This window comes from Emydura macquarii, unplaced genomic scaffold (assembly GCF_026122565.2).
Source record: "Emydura macquarii macquarii isolate MOO-44397 ecotype Brisbane River unplaced genomic scaffold, CSIRO-AGI_Emac_v2 contig_1253, whole genome shotgun sequence".
Lineage (NCBI taxonomy): Eukaryota > Metazoa > Chordata > Testudines > Chelidae > Emydura > Emydura macquarii.
The window spans coordinates 101,221,658-101,237,872 of record NW_027131390.1 but is presented as its reverse complement, the minus strand read 5'-3'; the positions used below and the strand labels follow the sequence as shown (position 1 = coordinate 101,237,872).

Genomic DNA, 16,215 nt, shown 5'->3' with positions numbered 1-16,215 from the left:
CTCACCAGATTTTTTTCCTGGTTGCCTATGTTTCATTCTCTAGCTTTGCACATACAGTACTTTCAAGGAGATATATAACCCCCCCCCCACACACACACACAGCGTATGTATATACATATTCATACACATCTATCACTTCCTTCTGCCTATTAACTTCCAGCCACTCAGTTCATAAAACAAGAGTGCTTAATCACATCACTCCGCATTATTAATTCATTCATAACTTAACCCAGTGATAGTCACTTCATCACTGGAAATGCACAGCATTTATATATAGGTGAAGATGTATAATGAACCGTCATCTGCTACATTTACACTACAAGTGAAACTAATGCACAGTGCTTATCCCAGTGAGTATTAAGGGCCATGTTTGGACAGTTTAAAAGGCTCTCTCATGAATGAGGATTTCCATATCAGCTGAGCAGAGAACATAAACCCATCACGTTACTCAGCTGGGATTGCTGTGTTTAGTATAATATACAGATGCTGAAAAAATCCTGAACATTACTTGTACTTAACAAAAGACGTGCAGACTGCCACTGCATTTCATCAAAAGGACACAGACTGGGTGGGTATGGATAGCTGGAAGGCTGATTAATGATCCTGATCATCATAAATAGCCCTGGGCAGGAAGAAAAAGCTGGGGCAATTTGGGAGGAGTGCATGCATACATGTCTAGATACAGAGCTTATATCTGTCCTCACTAACAGAATTTACTTCTTTGTTCTTGGACTTCACCCTGAAAGCTCCAGCTCACACTGGATGGCTTCTGCAAAGAGCAAAACCAAATTTCTATCCATAGCTGTTGGAGACATTTACAAAAAGAAGGCCAAGTTGACAAGGTCAAAATGATTGTTTTCATTAAAATATTTGAGTCTCTTGGAAAATGTTAGTTATTTGGTTCAAGCCTGCTTCAGCTGTTTAGAAAATACAGTATGTCTTTCTCCTGATATATACATTGAAAGGGGCTGAAGCAGAACTCCCGCTTAGAGGAGGAAAAAGGACACGATATTCTCTCCCTAAATGAAACAGCCTCCAGAAATGACATAATGTAAACAGCGCCAGGCTGGTATTTACATAACTTCATAGACAGATTTGCCTGTTAGGGAGTTTGTTTGAGCCAGTCAGAGGATATACGTTGAAAGGGAAAGATTCCTCTGTCGGCTGATATCTATGGAACTTTTGGTCAGGCTATTTCCCTGGCCCTGATCTTAAATTCGTGGGAGCATAGATGCTTGGAAAACTTTCTTTCTTTGTTGTTTCCCTTTTTAGGAATTTTACTAAAAATAGTCAGAGCCCACCTCCCCGGAAACTGCTCTTTGCACAGTCTGAGCCTTCAGAAAGCATCAAAGAAAAAGCTAATGTAACTCAGCATGGACACTTGGTTGTCCAGGTGAAGCCTGCCCATCACATTATCCCCAATTCAAGAAAACATCTTTATTTAGGACAGGACTTTCAACATGTGCTTAACTCTCACTGGCTTTAATGGGCCTTAAGCACATGCCTAAAGTTAAGCACATGCTTAAGAGCTGTCCACAATAGGGAATGGACTTCAGCAGATGCTCAAAGAGTACAGTTAGTCTTATGTTTGTACCATGATCGTACGCATCCAAGCAGCAGAGTAAGGAGACGTAGTGCACATCTCTTTGCACAGCTGCACAGGACATAATCCAACCATGGGTCAGGGTGGGGAAGGAGCAGGGGCTACAGGCTTGAGACTCTCCACACCATGAGCAAATGGGTGTGGTGAAATGTAAGCCTGGATCCTTCCACCTCCCTTCTTTATGATTCCTTAAAGGTGCAATGCCTTTCCCAGGGCTCCTCTTGGAGCAGCATAAACTAGCCCTAAATATGTAAGAGTCTTCACCTCCCCTTGGCCATTACAAAGTGCTACAGTACAGGGATTAAGAATTGTGGATCACATTCTCCCTGAAATAAAGGAATTGAGCAAAAGGTAACTTGGATAGGAAACTTCTCTAGATATTAGGAGTAATAGGATCTTTTGGTCAGTCTCACATCCCCCTTCAAGATATCTTGGGAATCTGCAATACTACAGTTTCAATCTACCGGTGGATACATAAATTGCATTTGGTACTGATAGATGCTAAAGAAACTGCATTAGCAAATGAAAAAATGTTACTCAGGAGGACACTGGAATTGAATGAAAAGACTCGGGCAGTTTTATAAACGTAATTGATGACGCATTATTATTATTTAATTTTATTAGTAGCAGCCCAGGCCCAACTGTGCTAGGCACTATACAAACGCATAGTAAGAGACAGGCCTTGTCTTAAAGAACTTGCAATCAGGAAATTAAACATATATTTTCTAAGTCCCAGTCCCATGACTAGCCACTAAATCCCTATTCTTTCCTTAGGCCAGATATTTTCATGGTGTAATTCTACTGACTTTTTATATTAAAATATCATCTATGGTCCCTTATAATACATTATCAATTATGCATAACAGTAAGGAACAGAAGACAAAGAACAGAAATGAAAACACTAGCAGAGGAGCTCCCTAGCAAATTGAGAAAAGTTATGGGGATGAAAACTGCTATAATCAACTGGAGAAAGTGACATCAAACACCTGATACCTAATAGCTGGCCTTTTACTCCTTCACCAATTAGCAACAAATACATTCAAATGGAAACATTACAACACTTTTGTTTCTTAAAACACAAAAGGTTGAATAACCTTCTCTATCTCCTAGATCAAACATGCAAAAACATCACATTTTAAAATACAAAAATATACAGAGATATATAAAATAAGAGACAGAACTCAAAAAGCACTTGTTAGGACCACCATCTTGGCTGACACACAAGGGATCTCCTGACCTAACAACGTAAGTAGCTAACAGCTTATGCTAAACACCCAAGCCATTCTAGGTTGGACTGCAAGAGAGTCATATCTTCTGTGGATTGGTGACAGACAGATGCCTATAGCAGTCACCTATAGATGCCTATAGCACAGTCACCTATAAATGCCTATAGCACAGTCACCACTGGAGAATGTGGCATGTAAGATTCGGCTCTAATGTCGTGTCATCTTATTCTGGAATTTATTGCTGTCCCATGATACATGAATATAAGAACCCATGTAAAGAGCTGGAAAGGAAAGTACAGCAGTGACAAGAGAACCCCACTAATAGTCAAGAAACAGTAGTGGAGGGTTGAAAACTAAACAGCTACAAATTCACAATTTCTCAAGCAGCAATTTTCTCACCACCTTTTGAAACAAATGCATATTAACTTAGGAATTAAAGAGTTAAATTTGGTGACAAACAGAATCTGGACAGAATAATTGATTTACCATCCAGGCCAGAGATTTGTGGTACACCATATTTTTGATTCTGCAGATTCTATAAATAGCTTTTATTTTCTCGTTAAAACTGACTGGCTGATCCAAGGGAAAATCCCATATCTCGCTTCTAAAAATGTAAAGACAGATCCAAAATTACTTTTTTCACCAACCTCCCTTAAGAAATCTGGGGAAATTTACACAGACTTTTCCAGTGAAGAGAGAAGAGCAAACACACATTAACACACTCCGAGCCTTGATAACGCTGAAGATTAAATACAGTAGGAGAGATTATTTTCTTAACAGCCAGGGTAGGTGAGAAGACCGGTTCAAAACAGCTTAGATAGGACACTGGCTGTTCCTGAAAACATATTCAACCAAGGCTAGTAAATATATAAGAAACCTCGCATGAAATAGAAATATAGGCTCCTCAGACCTGACCCTACACCACTGACTTCAGCAGGAGCAAGGTTGAGAAGTTTTCATGGTCCTCACATGCCGTGCAACCCTCACTGACTTCAGCTACGCAAGACCTGGTGCTAAGATGCCATGGCCAAGCCTGCAGAATTAGGTGCCTAAAGCTGTGTTCCTAAGATGAAATTTAGACTCCTAGCTACATGGGGCTTGATTTTCAAAAATGCTGACCATTCAGCTGCTCCAAGGGATTTCAGTGAGAGTGGCTGGGTGTTCAGCACTTATTAAGTCTAAGAATAGATTTAGGAGCCCAGATTTCGGCTCCTGTTTTTGAAAACCTAGTCTTATGTTTCTATTACATGACAGAGTTCTCATGTGCTTATTAAACTATTTCACTGGCAATTTACAGAGCGTAGCATCTCTCTGGTTCAGGCCCATCTTGCAAAAAACCTATTTCTGGACAGAAACTCTCATTTTTCTCCATGTAAGACAATTAATAAAAGTCACTCCTCTTCTGGCAACAGTTATGTAGGATGGACTGTAAGCAAAGCCCATGGAAAATACAGTTCTTTGCCAATATTCACTCAGTTAGAAAATGTCACTATGGCATAAACTATAAAGTAACTTGGCAGGGATTCAAATAGCATACCTGGCATATATTAGATGGTGCTGAACTAGGCACCAAGTAGGAATAACTTACACAATACATGACTCTCTCTCTATTGCTTTATATATACATTAACTGGATTCGGATTATAAATGGAGGCACCAATTAAAGACTCAACAAGCTGAGTCTCTTATGCCTTTTTATTTCAGATAGCTTATGTTTGACTAATTCTCAGTGTCACAAAACTGTTTACCATGTGTCCCAACCCAGGTGTGCTAAACTGAAACTTCTGCTCCGAATGCCCTGAGCTCTGGGGAAGTTCAGATCCAGATCTGAATGCTACGGCTCAGAGTCCTCTTTATTCACATACACTAAGGAAGCAGATTTCAGCTGCATGTAGGGACAAATCCAGTCCCTCTGTCTATGGGGAAAGAGGCTTCCCAGCTAATGGAACTGGTTATTCCAGTTAATGGATGGTTACACCATCCACTGGTGTCCAAAGTGGGGTGCTGAATGCTTTGAAGTTACCGCACAGAACATAGCCGTTTTGGGGAACTCTCTACATGGCAGCATGCAATTGGTGGGGCATGAGCATCCTGGAAAAGGGAGGAGCTAGGAAAGTGGCTTGGAGTACCTTTCTTGGACCCTTAATATGCTCCCCACTCCCCTGGGGACTGAGGACAATCCTCATTGCAACAGATTCATCCTCCTCTCCACCCCTTGCCGTATCTGCACAGTGCCGCCTGGGCCCAGTTACTTGAACAGGGCACGGGATTTGCTCTTTACGGCAAAATCCTGCATCCATTTCTAACGCACAGTTCTCCACTAACACATTTTGCACTCCCTCAACACACAGCATTCATACAATTGCTGTTAGGAGGAGATCACTGCCTGTTGGAACAGCAAAATACCTAGTTTGATATTTTTCCTGCATAATTTTGTCCTGATCTAGGGGCATCTAATTTCTCAGATCTGATTAGTTTCTCCCTCCGCACAAGAAGAGGAAAGAATCGTTGACAGTAACTGGGCAAATTTTATTTAGAAGCAAAAGAGCTTGGAAGAGTGACAGAGCAAATGGATGTGGAAGCACTTCATTTTATAAGGGAGAAATATGCATTAGTGGCCATGGTTTGTACTTACACTGTCGTAATCACTCACAAAACTCACAACATTCCATCTTGACAAGGAATGGATAAGAGCCAATAAACTGAAGTGTCTTATGATTTGATTAAATACCTTCCAAACCAGACATGTCAAGTCTGTTTCTTTAATGTGATGTTTACCTAAAATGGCCCCTACAGACTTGGATTCTCAAATAAGATTCTTTTAGTAAAGAGCAAGTAACGGTGCTTTTCACTTGGTCATCGACTGCTGATTCTTCCACAGTAATTAAAATGCTCTGAATCCTCTGTGCTGTGGAGATAAATACGTAACATGATAAAAGAGCCCCTGACACATTTACATTTATGACATAGTCTCCCAATGATGCTGCTGCTCAGCATTCCATCCAAGCAACAGTAATGCTGAGAAATCAGATCTGGTAAGATAAGGCTGGAGCCTTCCAGAGAGTTTGTTCTGGATAGTGTCGTGATGACATTTTGTTAACAACTGTCAGCAAAAGAAAGCATAATATTTGTTTGATGTGAAATCACACAGATTTCATCTAGTAGCAGGTATAAAGATTTATTTCAGCAGGATACCAGATATTTTTAAATACTGTAGTTTGAGCCCGTTCTTTCCCAACAAACAAACAAACAAATGAAATCAATAGACACAATATTTTCTCTGAGACAGCACAAAGCATTTTCACTGAGCAGAAGGAGAAGTCACACCTGATCTGATTCATCTCTTCAATGTGTATTGTGTAAATGGGAGTTACAGGTGTAACACATAGAGTTGGGATGGGAGAATCCAGCACCTGGCTCCTGAATTTTACTTCATCTGCTGAGAAGAGATAATCACCATTCCTTAATATTTAGCTTAAAGCAGTGCAGTGAAATATGCCTACAGTATACAGCAGGCATTTCTTTCAAGACACTCACAATGTGTCATTCTTCTCATACATGTAGGTTTAGAGGGGGGATAATTTCTAGACCATTTCAGAGTGAATCAATGCCCGGATTACTGCATACTAGCTGTTTGTTGTGTTGTTGCATTGTTAAACACTGGTTCAGTCAGAAACCTCTGCAACAGCATCCAGGTGTTATCACACACTTCTTTTTGGTTGATTCTTTTGGTATTTAATAAAGGAAATGTTTTCATATAGCAGACCTGTTCAGCCCTGAAAATCAGCTCTGGGACAAGAGCTATTTTTCATAACTTTTTAACAAGCTCACTTTGGAGAGCCATTGTGGTATAGTGGACTGAGCACAAGCCTGGGAGTTAGGAAACTTGGGTTTTAATCCCACCTTTGCCACTTGCTCACTGTGTGGTCTTGGGCAAGTCACTTCAGCCAGTTTTTTTTTTTTTTAAAGAAACTAGATATTTTGGACACCTTACTTAGGACACCATAAAAGGCCTCAATTTTAGAAAATGCTGGGTACTCACCCTTGGAAAATCCATCCCTTTATGACAATTTGCATTCAGTACCAAAAAAATTGCTAGTCAGCCTTGAATATGGTGGTCTTAAATGTCTTGGCCTCAGTTTCCCACTCCATAAGAGAGGACAACATTCATCTTGATAGGGCGTGTGAAGATTAGTTAATGTTTATAAAACACTGGAGATGTAGACCAAGATTTTCAAAGCCACACTGGGGATCTGGTTGCCCAATTCCCATTAATTTTAATGGGAATTAGGAGTCCACATCTTTTTAGGTGGCTTCTCAGCTGTATAGTGTTGTATGAGTGCTGAGGTTTATTAATTCAGCATTTCAACTGAAGAGTTATGATGACAAAGATTGGTGGCCCAGGCATTATCCATTGACAATGTGACTGCTCCAGGAATGCAAGGAATTGTATTAAACTCTGCAAGCTTCCTATTCTTCATGGTCTTGTGTACTTACCGGCACCAGTGGGAAGTGAATGTAATACATTACCATCCTGATCTGGTAGCATTTTATAGGTTAGCATTTTACTCAGGTGTAAGTGACAAACGAAGGCCGAGGCAGTGAAGAATCATACAATGGGAAAATGGCTCTTGTCCCAGGCACATAGGGAATCTATGACATTCTCTCTGAAGTCTCCTTTTAAACCAAATGGTGAGGAGCATGAGGTTGAAGATGGCTGTTGACCTTGGCCAATGGCAGCACTCTGGGGGAACAGGATGTCCGCGACATTACAAATGTCATTGGCCACTTGGTCTAATGGTGATTTTTTTTTATGAAGCCCTGGGATGGGATTGAGGCAAGTCCTGGATCCTGCTGCAATGCCAGGAGACACAGGAAAACCTCCTTTATAATCTTTAGCCCAGTCATTAGGGTGCTCTCCTAGGATGTAGGAAACCCAGGTTCAAGTCTTCACTCTGCCTGACGTGCACAAGGGATTTGAAGTTGGGTTTCACACACTGCAGAAGAGTGACCTAGCCACTGGGCTATAGTATATTCTGGTATGGGTTTGTCTCAGTCTCGCTTATTGAAGCTCTTCCACTTTTTATAAATAATTAGTCGTTGGAGCAGGAACGTGAACTTGGCTGTCCCTAGGCGAGTACCCTAACCATCAGACTATAATGCCATGCTCACGCTCTCTTTCCCTGACCAAATGTATTGCCTTCATGAATGACTATTAATTACCAGTATGAATGATGAGTAATAGTCACTGGGCCATTAATCCACTTAAAGCTACTGGGATAGTCATTACGTTCAGAAACAGACATTCACATAAAATTAGACCAACTAGCACATTTCCCTTTTAAATGAAGGGTTTTTAAAACGAGTTTTCAGTAAACGTCCATGTAAACCCATCTTCAAACAATACAAACAACACAGAGTTAAACCAAAAATACAGCTGCAGGCAGGGGTACAGCTAGCCTAATATTGTAACATGATGGTGTAGTGTGGTGGTGGTTACCCCTCCCCCTCTGGCTCAGAGGGAGGCCACACGGCATCACTACATTGCCCGGATCACAGTCTGTTGACAGGGGAATTAGCAAATAGCCAGTCTATGAGAGCTCTGGCCCTCAGGCAGGGCAGAACTGGCAAACAGTCTAGCCACTTAAGGGGGGCATGGTTGGTAACCAGCATGAAGGGGGCTCCGAGGAGGTAGTATCTCAGAGCATCCATGGTCTATTTGATGGCAAGGGCCTCTTTCTCGATGATGGAGTACTTCTACTCTCTTGGGAACAGCTTCTGACTGAGGTACACCACGGGTATTCTTTGCCCCCTACCTCTTTGGAAAGGACGGCTCTGAGCCGCCCACCCATGAGGTGTTGGTTTGAAGAATGAATTCATGGTCAAAGTCATAGTACAGTACTGGCTCCCAACACAGGTGCTCCTTGAGGGTCCTGAAAGCCTCTTCACACTCTGCCAATCATTGTACCTGGCGGGGGCTGGCTTTGGTCAAGAGTTCAGTCAGGGAGCCTCAATTGCTGCAAAGTGGTGTACAAATCATCAACAGTAACTGACTAAGCACAAGAACTGCCACATCTGCCTCTTTGTGGTCGGGGCCAGATAGTCCTGGAGCACTTGGACCTTCCCCACAAGGGGGCGTACCTATCATTGGCCCAGAGTGTATCCTAGGTAGATGGTTTCTTGCCATCCTATCACCCTAAAATGCCTAAAATAAATGGAATTTTGTTTGGTTTCTGGTGAGTCCAGTGGTGCGCAGGACCCAGAAGATGGCCACCACCTGGTTGAGATGGTCTTCCCGGCGACGGCTGTATATCACATCATCAGCCAAATAGGCTGCTGCGTATGCTGTGTGAGTTATAGGAGGTAGTCCATCAACCTCTGGAACATCACCAGGACTCTGTGAAGGCTATGTGAAATGATACAGTCTAGACAGGGTGGCAAATGCTATCTTCTCCCTACAGCTTGGGTCCAGGGGGACCTGCCAATACCCCTTCATGAGATCTAGAGTCGTTATATATCGGGCCTTGCCGAGACAGTTGCGGAGCTCATCGATTCAAGGCATGGGGTAAGTGTCGAACTTTGAAATTGCATTCACCCTCCAGAAATCTGTGCAAAACTGGAGGGTCCCTTTGGGCTTTAGGACGAACATGATGGGGCTGTGCCACTTGCTCTGCAATCATTCAATGACATGGACTTCCTCCTCCATGACTTCTTGCATTCATCGGTGAAGGAGCCAGGTGCCCTCATGAACACCTTGCCGGGTGTGGTCAGGATGACGTGCTGAGTGGTGGTGGTCTGGCTTGGTGCTGCGGTGAAAGTCTTGGGGAAGACCCTTAACAGACAGTGGGCTTGCTTCTGCTGCTTGGTCATCAGCATATCACCCAATTATGATTCTCCATCAGTGTGAACCTCTGGGGCCTGTGGCCTCTGTGGCCCCAGTGCTGGGTTGGGGGGGCAAGGGTATGGGGAGATCAGCAGCCCTCGCAATCTTTCCAGGGCTTCAAAAATGTACATGGTATGTCTGTTTTTTCTTCTTCTGGTCTGGTTGGTGAATTTCACATGTGATGGGACACACGTGAAGAATGACCTTGTAGGGAACCTGCCAGTGGGCCAGGAGTTTTGACTCTTCTGAGGGGAGTAGGAGAAGCACTTGGTCACCAAGCATGAAAGGAGCAAGCTTCAGCCTACTGGTTGTAGGCCCATTCTTGAACCCCTTGGGCAACCTGTAGGTTCTCTTTCGCGAAGTCCCCACCAGGCCAGTCGCTCCTGTAACTGTAGGACATATTGTAAGAGTCCTTGAGCTGTCGACAGATTGTGTTCCCAGGCCTCCCTCATTAGGTCCAATAGTCCGTGGAGTTGCTGGCCACACAGGAGTTTGAAGGATGAGAACTTCGTGGATGACTGGGGCACTTCTTGAATAGCTAGCAGTGAGGGAAGTATCAGTTGGTCCCACTGGTGGAAGTCCTGCAGGGGGAACTTCCAGAGCATTCCCTTTAGGGTCCGGTTGAACCAGGCCATTGGTTTGGAGGGTGGTACACCGAAGTCTGTAGCTTCTTGATCCCTAAGAGGATACTCATCTGTCAGAGCAGCTTGGATACGATATTGGTACCCTGACCGGTGAGGATCTTGCAATGGACTTACACCTGGGCAAAGACCTTCACCAGTTCTACAGCAATGGTGCAGGTGGTCGTGTTCCTCAAGAGGATGGCTCCAGGGAAGAGGGTGGCCTTGTCCTGATGGACTATGATGTACCAGTAGCCAATGTTGCTCTTTGGGAGGGGTCCCTCCAGGTCCATTGCAACTTGCTTGAAGGGGGTCCCAACTATTGGTAGAGAGACCAAGGGGGCCTTCTGTACCCCCGGGGGAGACGCGAGCTGACACTTGGGGCACAAGTTGCAACATTCCTTAACCTCACGATGGACCATGGGCCAAAAGAAATGGGTCAAAACCCGAGCGAGAGTCTTCTCCTGCCCTAGGTAGCCCGCTGCAGGGATGTCATGGGCGAGTATCAAGATAGCCTGCCAGTGGTCTTGATCAACATGGTACAGTCGGTCTCCAGTCAGCTTGAACCAGGACCAGTGGTTTGCCCACCAGGGGTTGGTTATGCTGCCATCGACCTGGGCTAGCTGCTCATTGGCATGCTGGAGAGTGGGGTCCTTTCTCTGATTGCGACTGAAATCAGTGAGCATGGTTGGGGTGGCGGCGTCCCCTGGGGGACCCTGGTTGAGCATCAGGGTCAGTGATTTCTTGGGGTCAGGTCCCCCTTGTTCAGCAGCCTGGCTCCCTGGTGGATCCCCCTCAAGGGCCTCTTGCGTGGGGCCAGACCCAGTTTGTGGGGGTGCAGAGCAGACAAGCAAACTCCCATCAGTCACGTCCAAAGTTAAAGGGGTAGGCTAGTATGGGGCCCAGCCCTACGGTCATCACCCAAGTCACACCATATATGATCAGGTTCACTCACGTACTGGGGTAGGCCTCACGTCCCTATGAATACACCGGATCCATATCTCACCAAGAGCCAGTTCGGGATCCGGGGCAAGTTCTCGGTGGACGAGGGTCTGCCAGCAGCCTGAGTCAATGAGGCTGGTGGCTTGGATCCATCTGACCTCGATGGGGTTTGTGAGCTTGGCAGTGGGTTGCCAGCATGCCCAGGACTTGCCTGTGTAGACCCAACCAAAACTGTAGTCCATTTCAGGACATTCCCACCGCAGGTGTCAATCTGCCACACAAGAAGCAGGGCCCCATTACTGGGCACCCTGGCTAGGTTGGAACTTTGGCAGGGTGACAGGGCGGACTCGGGGGCGGCAGCCTGCCACTCTGGCCATGACGCTTTGGGGTCTCCTGGTATGTGGACCCACGTCACCGTGGGTTGTCATTCGTCTGGCCGTTGTGTCTTTGGGGGCCGAGTTACCCATTGGCATGGGGCCCAGACTTCATCTCAGGGCTGGGGATGGCCGAGCCAGGTATTTGGGTCCGGGCAGCCAGGAAGTCCTCCATCACGGTGATGGCTGTACTCAGTGTAGCCAGCCAGTGTTAGAGGATCCAGGCTCTCCCTCGGCGTTGGAGGATGTGTCCATACTACTTGAGCATGATTTGCTCGGTGATGTCACCCATGGACTGTCACTTGGGCTGCAGTCTCCGCTAGCAGGTATCCTTCAACTCCTCATCCAGGATGTGGGGTTGGGCGCCCAGTGGGTAGACCTTCTACCAGAACTGCTGCTGGAAGGTCTCTGCAATGATGTTCAGGGCATCCAGGATGGCAGCCTTCACCTGCCCATAATCACAGGCCTCGTCATTTGGCAGCTCGCAGTAGGTGGTTTGAACCACCCCCGTCAGTATGGGGCTAGGATGGTGGCCCATTTTTCTGGAGGCCACCCTACAACTGCAGTGACCCACTCAAAGGTCATGAGGAAGGCTCTGTGTTGTCCTCGGTCCCCGTCTTGGCTAGCCACACCGGTATGGCGGGGACAATGAGGCCGGCTACTGCCAGCTGGGCCCCACACCGGCCGGGCAGCAGGGCCTTCAGTTGCTAAAAACACTGTTGCTGTTGGTCGTGGTGCTGGGCCCCCAACTCTTGGACCTGTTGCTGGGCTCCCAGTTGTCGCACTAGCTGTTGCTGCTGCTGGAGCTGCATCGTTTGTTGCTGCTGCTGGCTCTCAGCCAGGTATTTGATAAGCTTATCCATGTCCATCGTCGTGCCATGCTGAAAACCCCTTTTTCACAGGGGCGGGTTGCTGCCCACATTCTCCACGAAGTGTAGTGCAGTGGTGGTTGCCCCTCCCTCTCCGGCTCAGAGGGAGGCCACACCACATCACTACGTTGCACGGATCACAGTCTGTTGACCAGGGGATTTGCAAATAGCAGTCTGTGCAGACTCTGGCCCTCAGGCAGGGCAGGGCCACTAAGCAATCTATAGCGTCTGACCCTCAGGCAGGGCAGAGATGGCAAGCACTCAGGCAGCGTACAGTTATAGGGAAACCCAGGCAGTTCAGCCTAAATTGGGAAGTTTGCCATCCCAGGAGTGGGGTTGGCAGGAGGAGGTGGGGCACCCAGGCCACTCTGCTCCATCAGGTCCCAACTCAGGGCCCCTAACAGTGGCGGAGGACTCTACCACTGGATCAGCAGGGATCCCACCGAAACATGCTGATGCAAGCGCCCACAGCCAAAACCAGACTAAAGCCCTCTGACTCTGGCTCAGACGGAGGTCACCCCACCTCACTACAGATGGCAATCTAGGACTGAGGAGGTGACATGGGCCAAAAGAGATCAGAGCACAACTTAACCCCTGTTTAGACTGGACCTCTTACTTTACTGGCATTCTTGAGGGACGCTCGCAGTTGTAAAAGTGATCCTTTAACGACATGCACATCCACAACACATTAAGTCCATTGTCTCTCAAAATGGCAATGATTCTTACTAGTACATTACCTGAGAGGGATTTCAGCTCACGTCTGAAATGGTAAATGTACTGAATCAGTTTTATATATTAAATGTGTTGCTACTGATGAACATAACCAGGAATGTCAGGAAGATGTGTATACTGCCTATCTGAGACTTAAGGCTGAGATGTTCAAAGCTGCCAAAGGGATCTGAACATCCAATTCCTTGTAAATTTCTTTTCTGCTGAAGGTAAAGTATAAGCTGATTGTCCCTTTTAACACTTACTGTTCCTTTAAGGTCAGATCCTCAACTGGTGTAAATCAGTAGAGCCTCACTGAAGCCAATGGAGTTATGTGTGCTTGCACCAGATCAGGATTGCATACTAAGGGAAAGACCCTCAAATTGTTGTGTTTTGACAGGCGTAGCCCAATGTGCAGGTCCACCTTTAAAGAAGGCCACGTGTATTTGTGGGTAGGGAGCAGCATTTACAGTACATTTTTAGGATTCATGCACAGCGTGTATCATGACACAACAGCTTGAGGTTACACGGTAAACACAGCCTTGTTATGAATCAACAATACAAAGGATTGTTCATTATTATACTTACAGAGCAGTATCAAATTGTACTGGGCAAATTTAAAATAAGTTATTAGCACTCCATTTGCTGGAAAAGCAGACTTTTTTAAAACAGATTATAGTATTTTGTGGCTCCATTAGAAACACTTAATGTAAGGAAACATCTTAAAGAAGAGGATGCAATTTTTCCATTTAAAAATAATCTTTTCTCTACAGCTTCTTTCAAGAGCTAATGTATTAGACAATTTAGGTTCATTTCAGGGAGACATCTCTGTGTTAGGAAATCATATGTTCTGCTACCCTGCCACTTGGAATAAAATACTGGCTATTACCATACTGGATTTAATGTTTAATTCAAAAAGCACTTTTCTCCTTAACCCTGATGATATATGCAGAGTTGCAAGTATGTTGTTACTGCAAAGAGGTTTAGTGTGTCTTAGTGGCATACACTATGGAGTTTTTCCAGATTATGACTAGTGACAACTGTCCTTTCAAATAATACCACAAGAAACCAAACCTTATTAGCTTGAAACAAAAAGTGCACAAACCCCACAATCCAACTCAAATGGAGAAAAATAGAGCAGACTATGGCACAGATGATATTTGTTTCAGGTTACAGGGCCAGCTGCAGTGCCCTCTCTTCTCCGTACAGGAAACACAGTACGTCTTGAATCTGTAGTGATAGCAAACCTCTTGAGAATTTCCAAGTCCCTTTTAGAAAGCAGTCAGAAAGGAATCTGTGTGGTAAGTTTACTGCATCACAATGGGAACTGAGAACTGAGTGGGCTGTGTTTGAACTCTGACAGCCTTGCCTCTCCCTTTCATTCTCCCTAAGGCACAGACTCTCAATTAGCATGATCTGCGTGGAAGAGTTAAAGAAACAACACAAGCTGCCTGCCTCCATTACTGTGCCTGTACACAGTAGGGAATCCCAAGTACACAGAATCCCAAGCACGCATGAATTCCAGTGAAAGGAAAGCAGTTACACCACTTACTCTCTGTTGCTAGTAGAGGGGGAAGCGAGCTCTTTGGCTTTTTGGTCTTCTTCTCAGCAGGCTTTGGGGTCTTTGTAGGTGAGGGCTCTAAAATTAAAACAAAAAGCAATAATAAAATATTCATCTTATTTAAGAACTGAGGGGGAAGGGAAGATCTTCTCATCCATCATTAGTTTGTTTTTGGTGTTCCTGCAAAGCTGGGGAACACTGTTGGCTTGCACATTTTTTACAGAGGATTTATTGCTCACAGTTGCTGGGGAATGACAAGTTCCAAAGAGAAAAGGGACAAAAAAGGAGGGAGCGATCTCTGCAGTTCAGAAGCAATGGCACTTGGGATCTGATAAAGCAGATCCAGTTAATTGCACTAGTTAAAGGGGACACTGCCAAGGCTGACAGACCTATCTTAACCATTGAGAAGAAGGAGGGCTGTGCCCGAGCTGTTCTCAGCACAGCTCAGGAAGAGGGGCGCAAAGGAGGCTTTTAACCACCTTTATACCAAAGAAACTCAGATCGTCTATACATGGACTGACAGAATGCAGAGTTTGGAGAGCCAAATCTTCCTAGATCCAACACCACTCTATTGGCTGCTCTAAAATCATTTTAGAAACCCAGTGGGCAGCAGGAGGGAAGAGCAATTAGACCCCAAAGCAGCCCCAGGGCAATTAGACCCCTGCTGGTGTGCAGTGGGGATCAAGTTACAATTTGATTGTCATGGAAAGAATGCTGGAAGGAAGCAGGCAGCTATATTTTGCAATTTAATGAGGGATGATGTTGGGAAAAAGCACGTATGGAAAGAGGGAGGAAGTTTTACTGAAGGAATTTCCCTGTCAGGGAAAGCACTTACCATCCACCAACACGTTGCAAGCACATTCGGCTCTCCCTGCTGCATTCTCAGCTATGCATTTGTACTGGCCCACGTCTTCAGGCAAGGCTTTGTCAATGGTGAGTGAGCACAGTGACCCTGACACAGAGGAAGGAGAGGTCAGAGGGACATCACGTTTTGCAAATTTTGGAAGCACAGCATTGCTAGCAGTGATGGAGCACAGTGGCTGAACTTTATCGGTAATCCTGAGTTCTGTAAGACAGTGGCTCTCACCCTTTCCAGACTGCTGTACCCCCTTTCAGGAGTCTGCTTTGTCTTGCGTACCCCCAAGTTTCATCTCACTTAAAAACTACTTGCTTACAAAAGCAGACATAAAAATAAAAAAGGGTCACAGCCACTATTACTGAAAAATTGCTTACTTCCTCATTTTCACCATATACTTATAAAATAAATCAATTGGAATATAAATATTGTAGTTACATTTCAGTGTCTAGTATATAGAGCAGTATAAACAAGTCATTGTCTGTATGAAATTTTAGTTTGTACTGACTTCGCTAGTGCTTTTTATGTAGGCTAGTTGTAAAAGTAGGCAAATATCTGGATGAGTTGATGTAC

At 45.0% G+C, this 16,215-nt stretch overlaps 1 protein-coding gene across 3 annotated transcripts in view; it reads right to left on the bottom strand.

The window, feature by feature from the left end:
* MYLK (myosin light chain kinase) overlaps positions 1–16,215 on the bottom strand; it is a 325,439-nt gene that overhangs the window by 75,868 nt on the left and 233,356 nt on the right. For all 3 annotated transcript variants that reach the window (XM_067549625.1, XM_067549626.1, XM_067549627.1), the window contains 2 exons: positions 15,622–15,738; positions 14,778–14,864 (listed from right to left, as the gene is read on the bottom strand). In XM_067549625.1, coding sequence (XP_067405726.1) covers positions 14,778–14,864; positions 15,622–15,738 — 204 coding nt within the window. The remainder of the gene's footprint in view (positions 1–14,777; positions 14,865–15,621; positions 15,739–16,215) is intronic.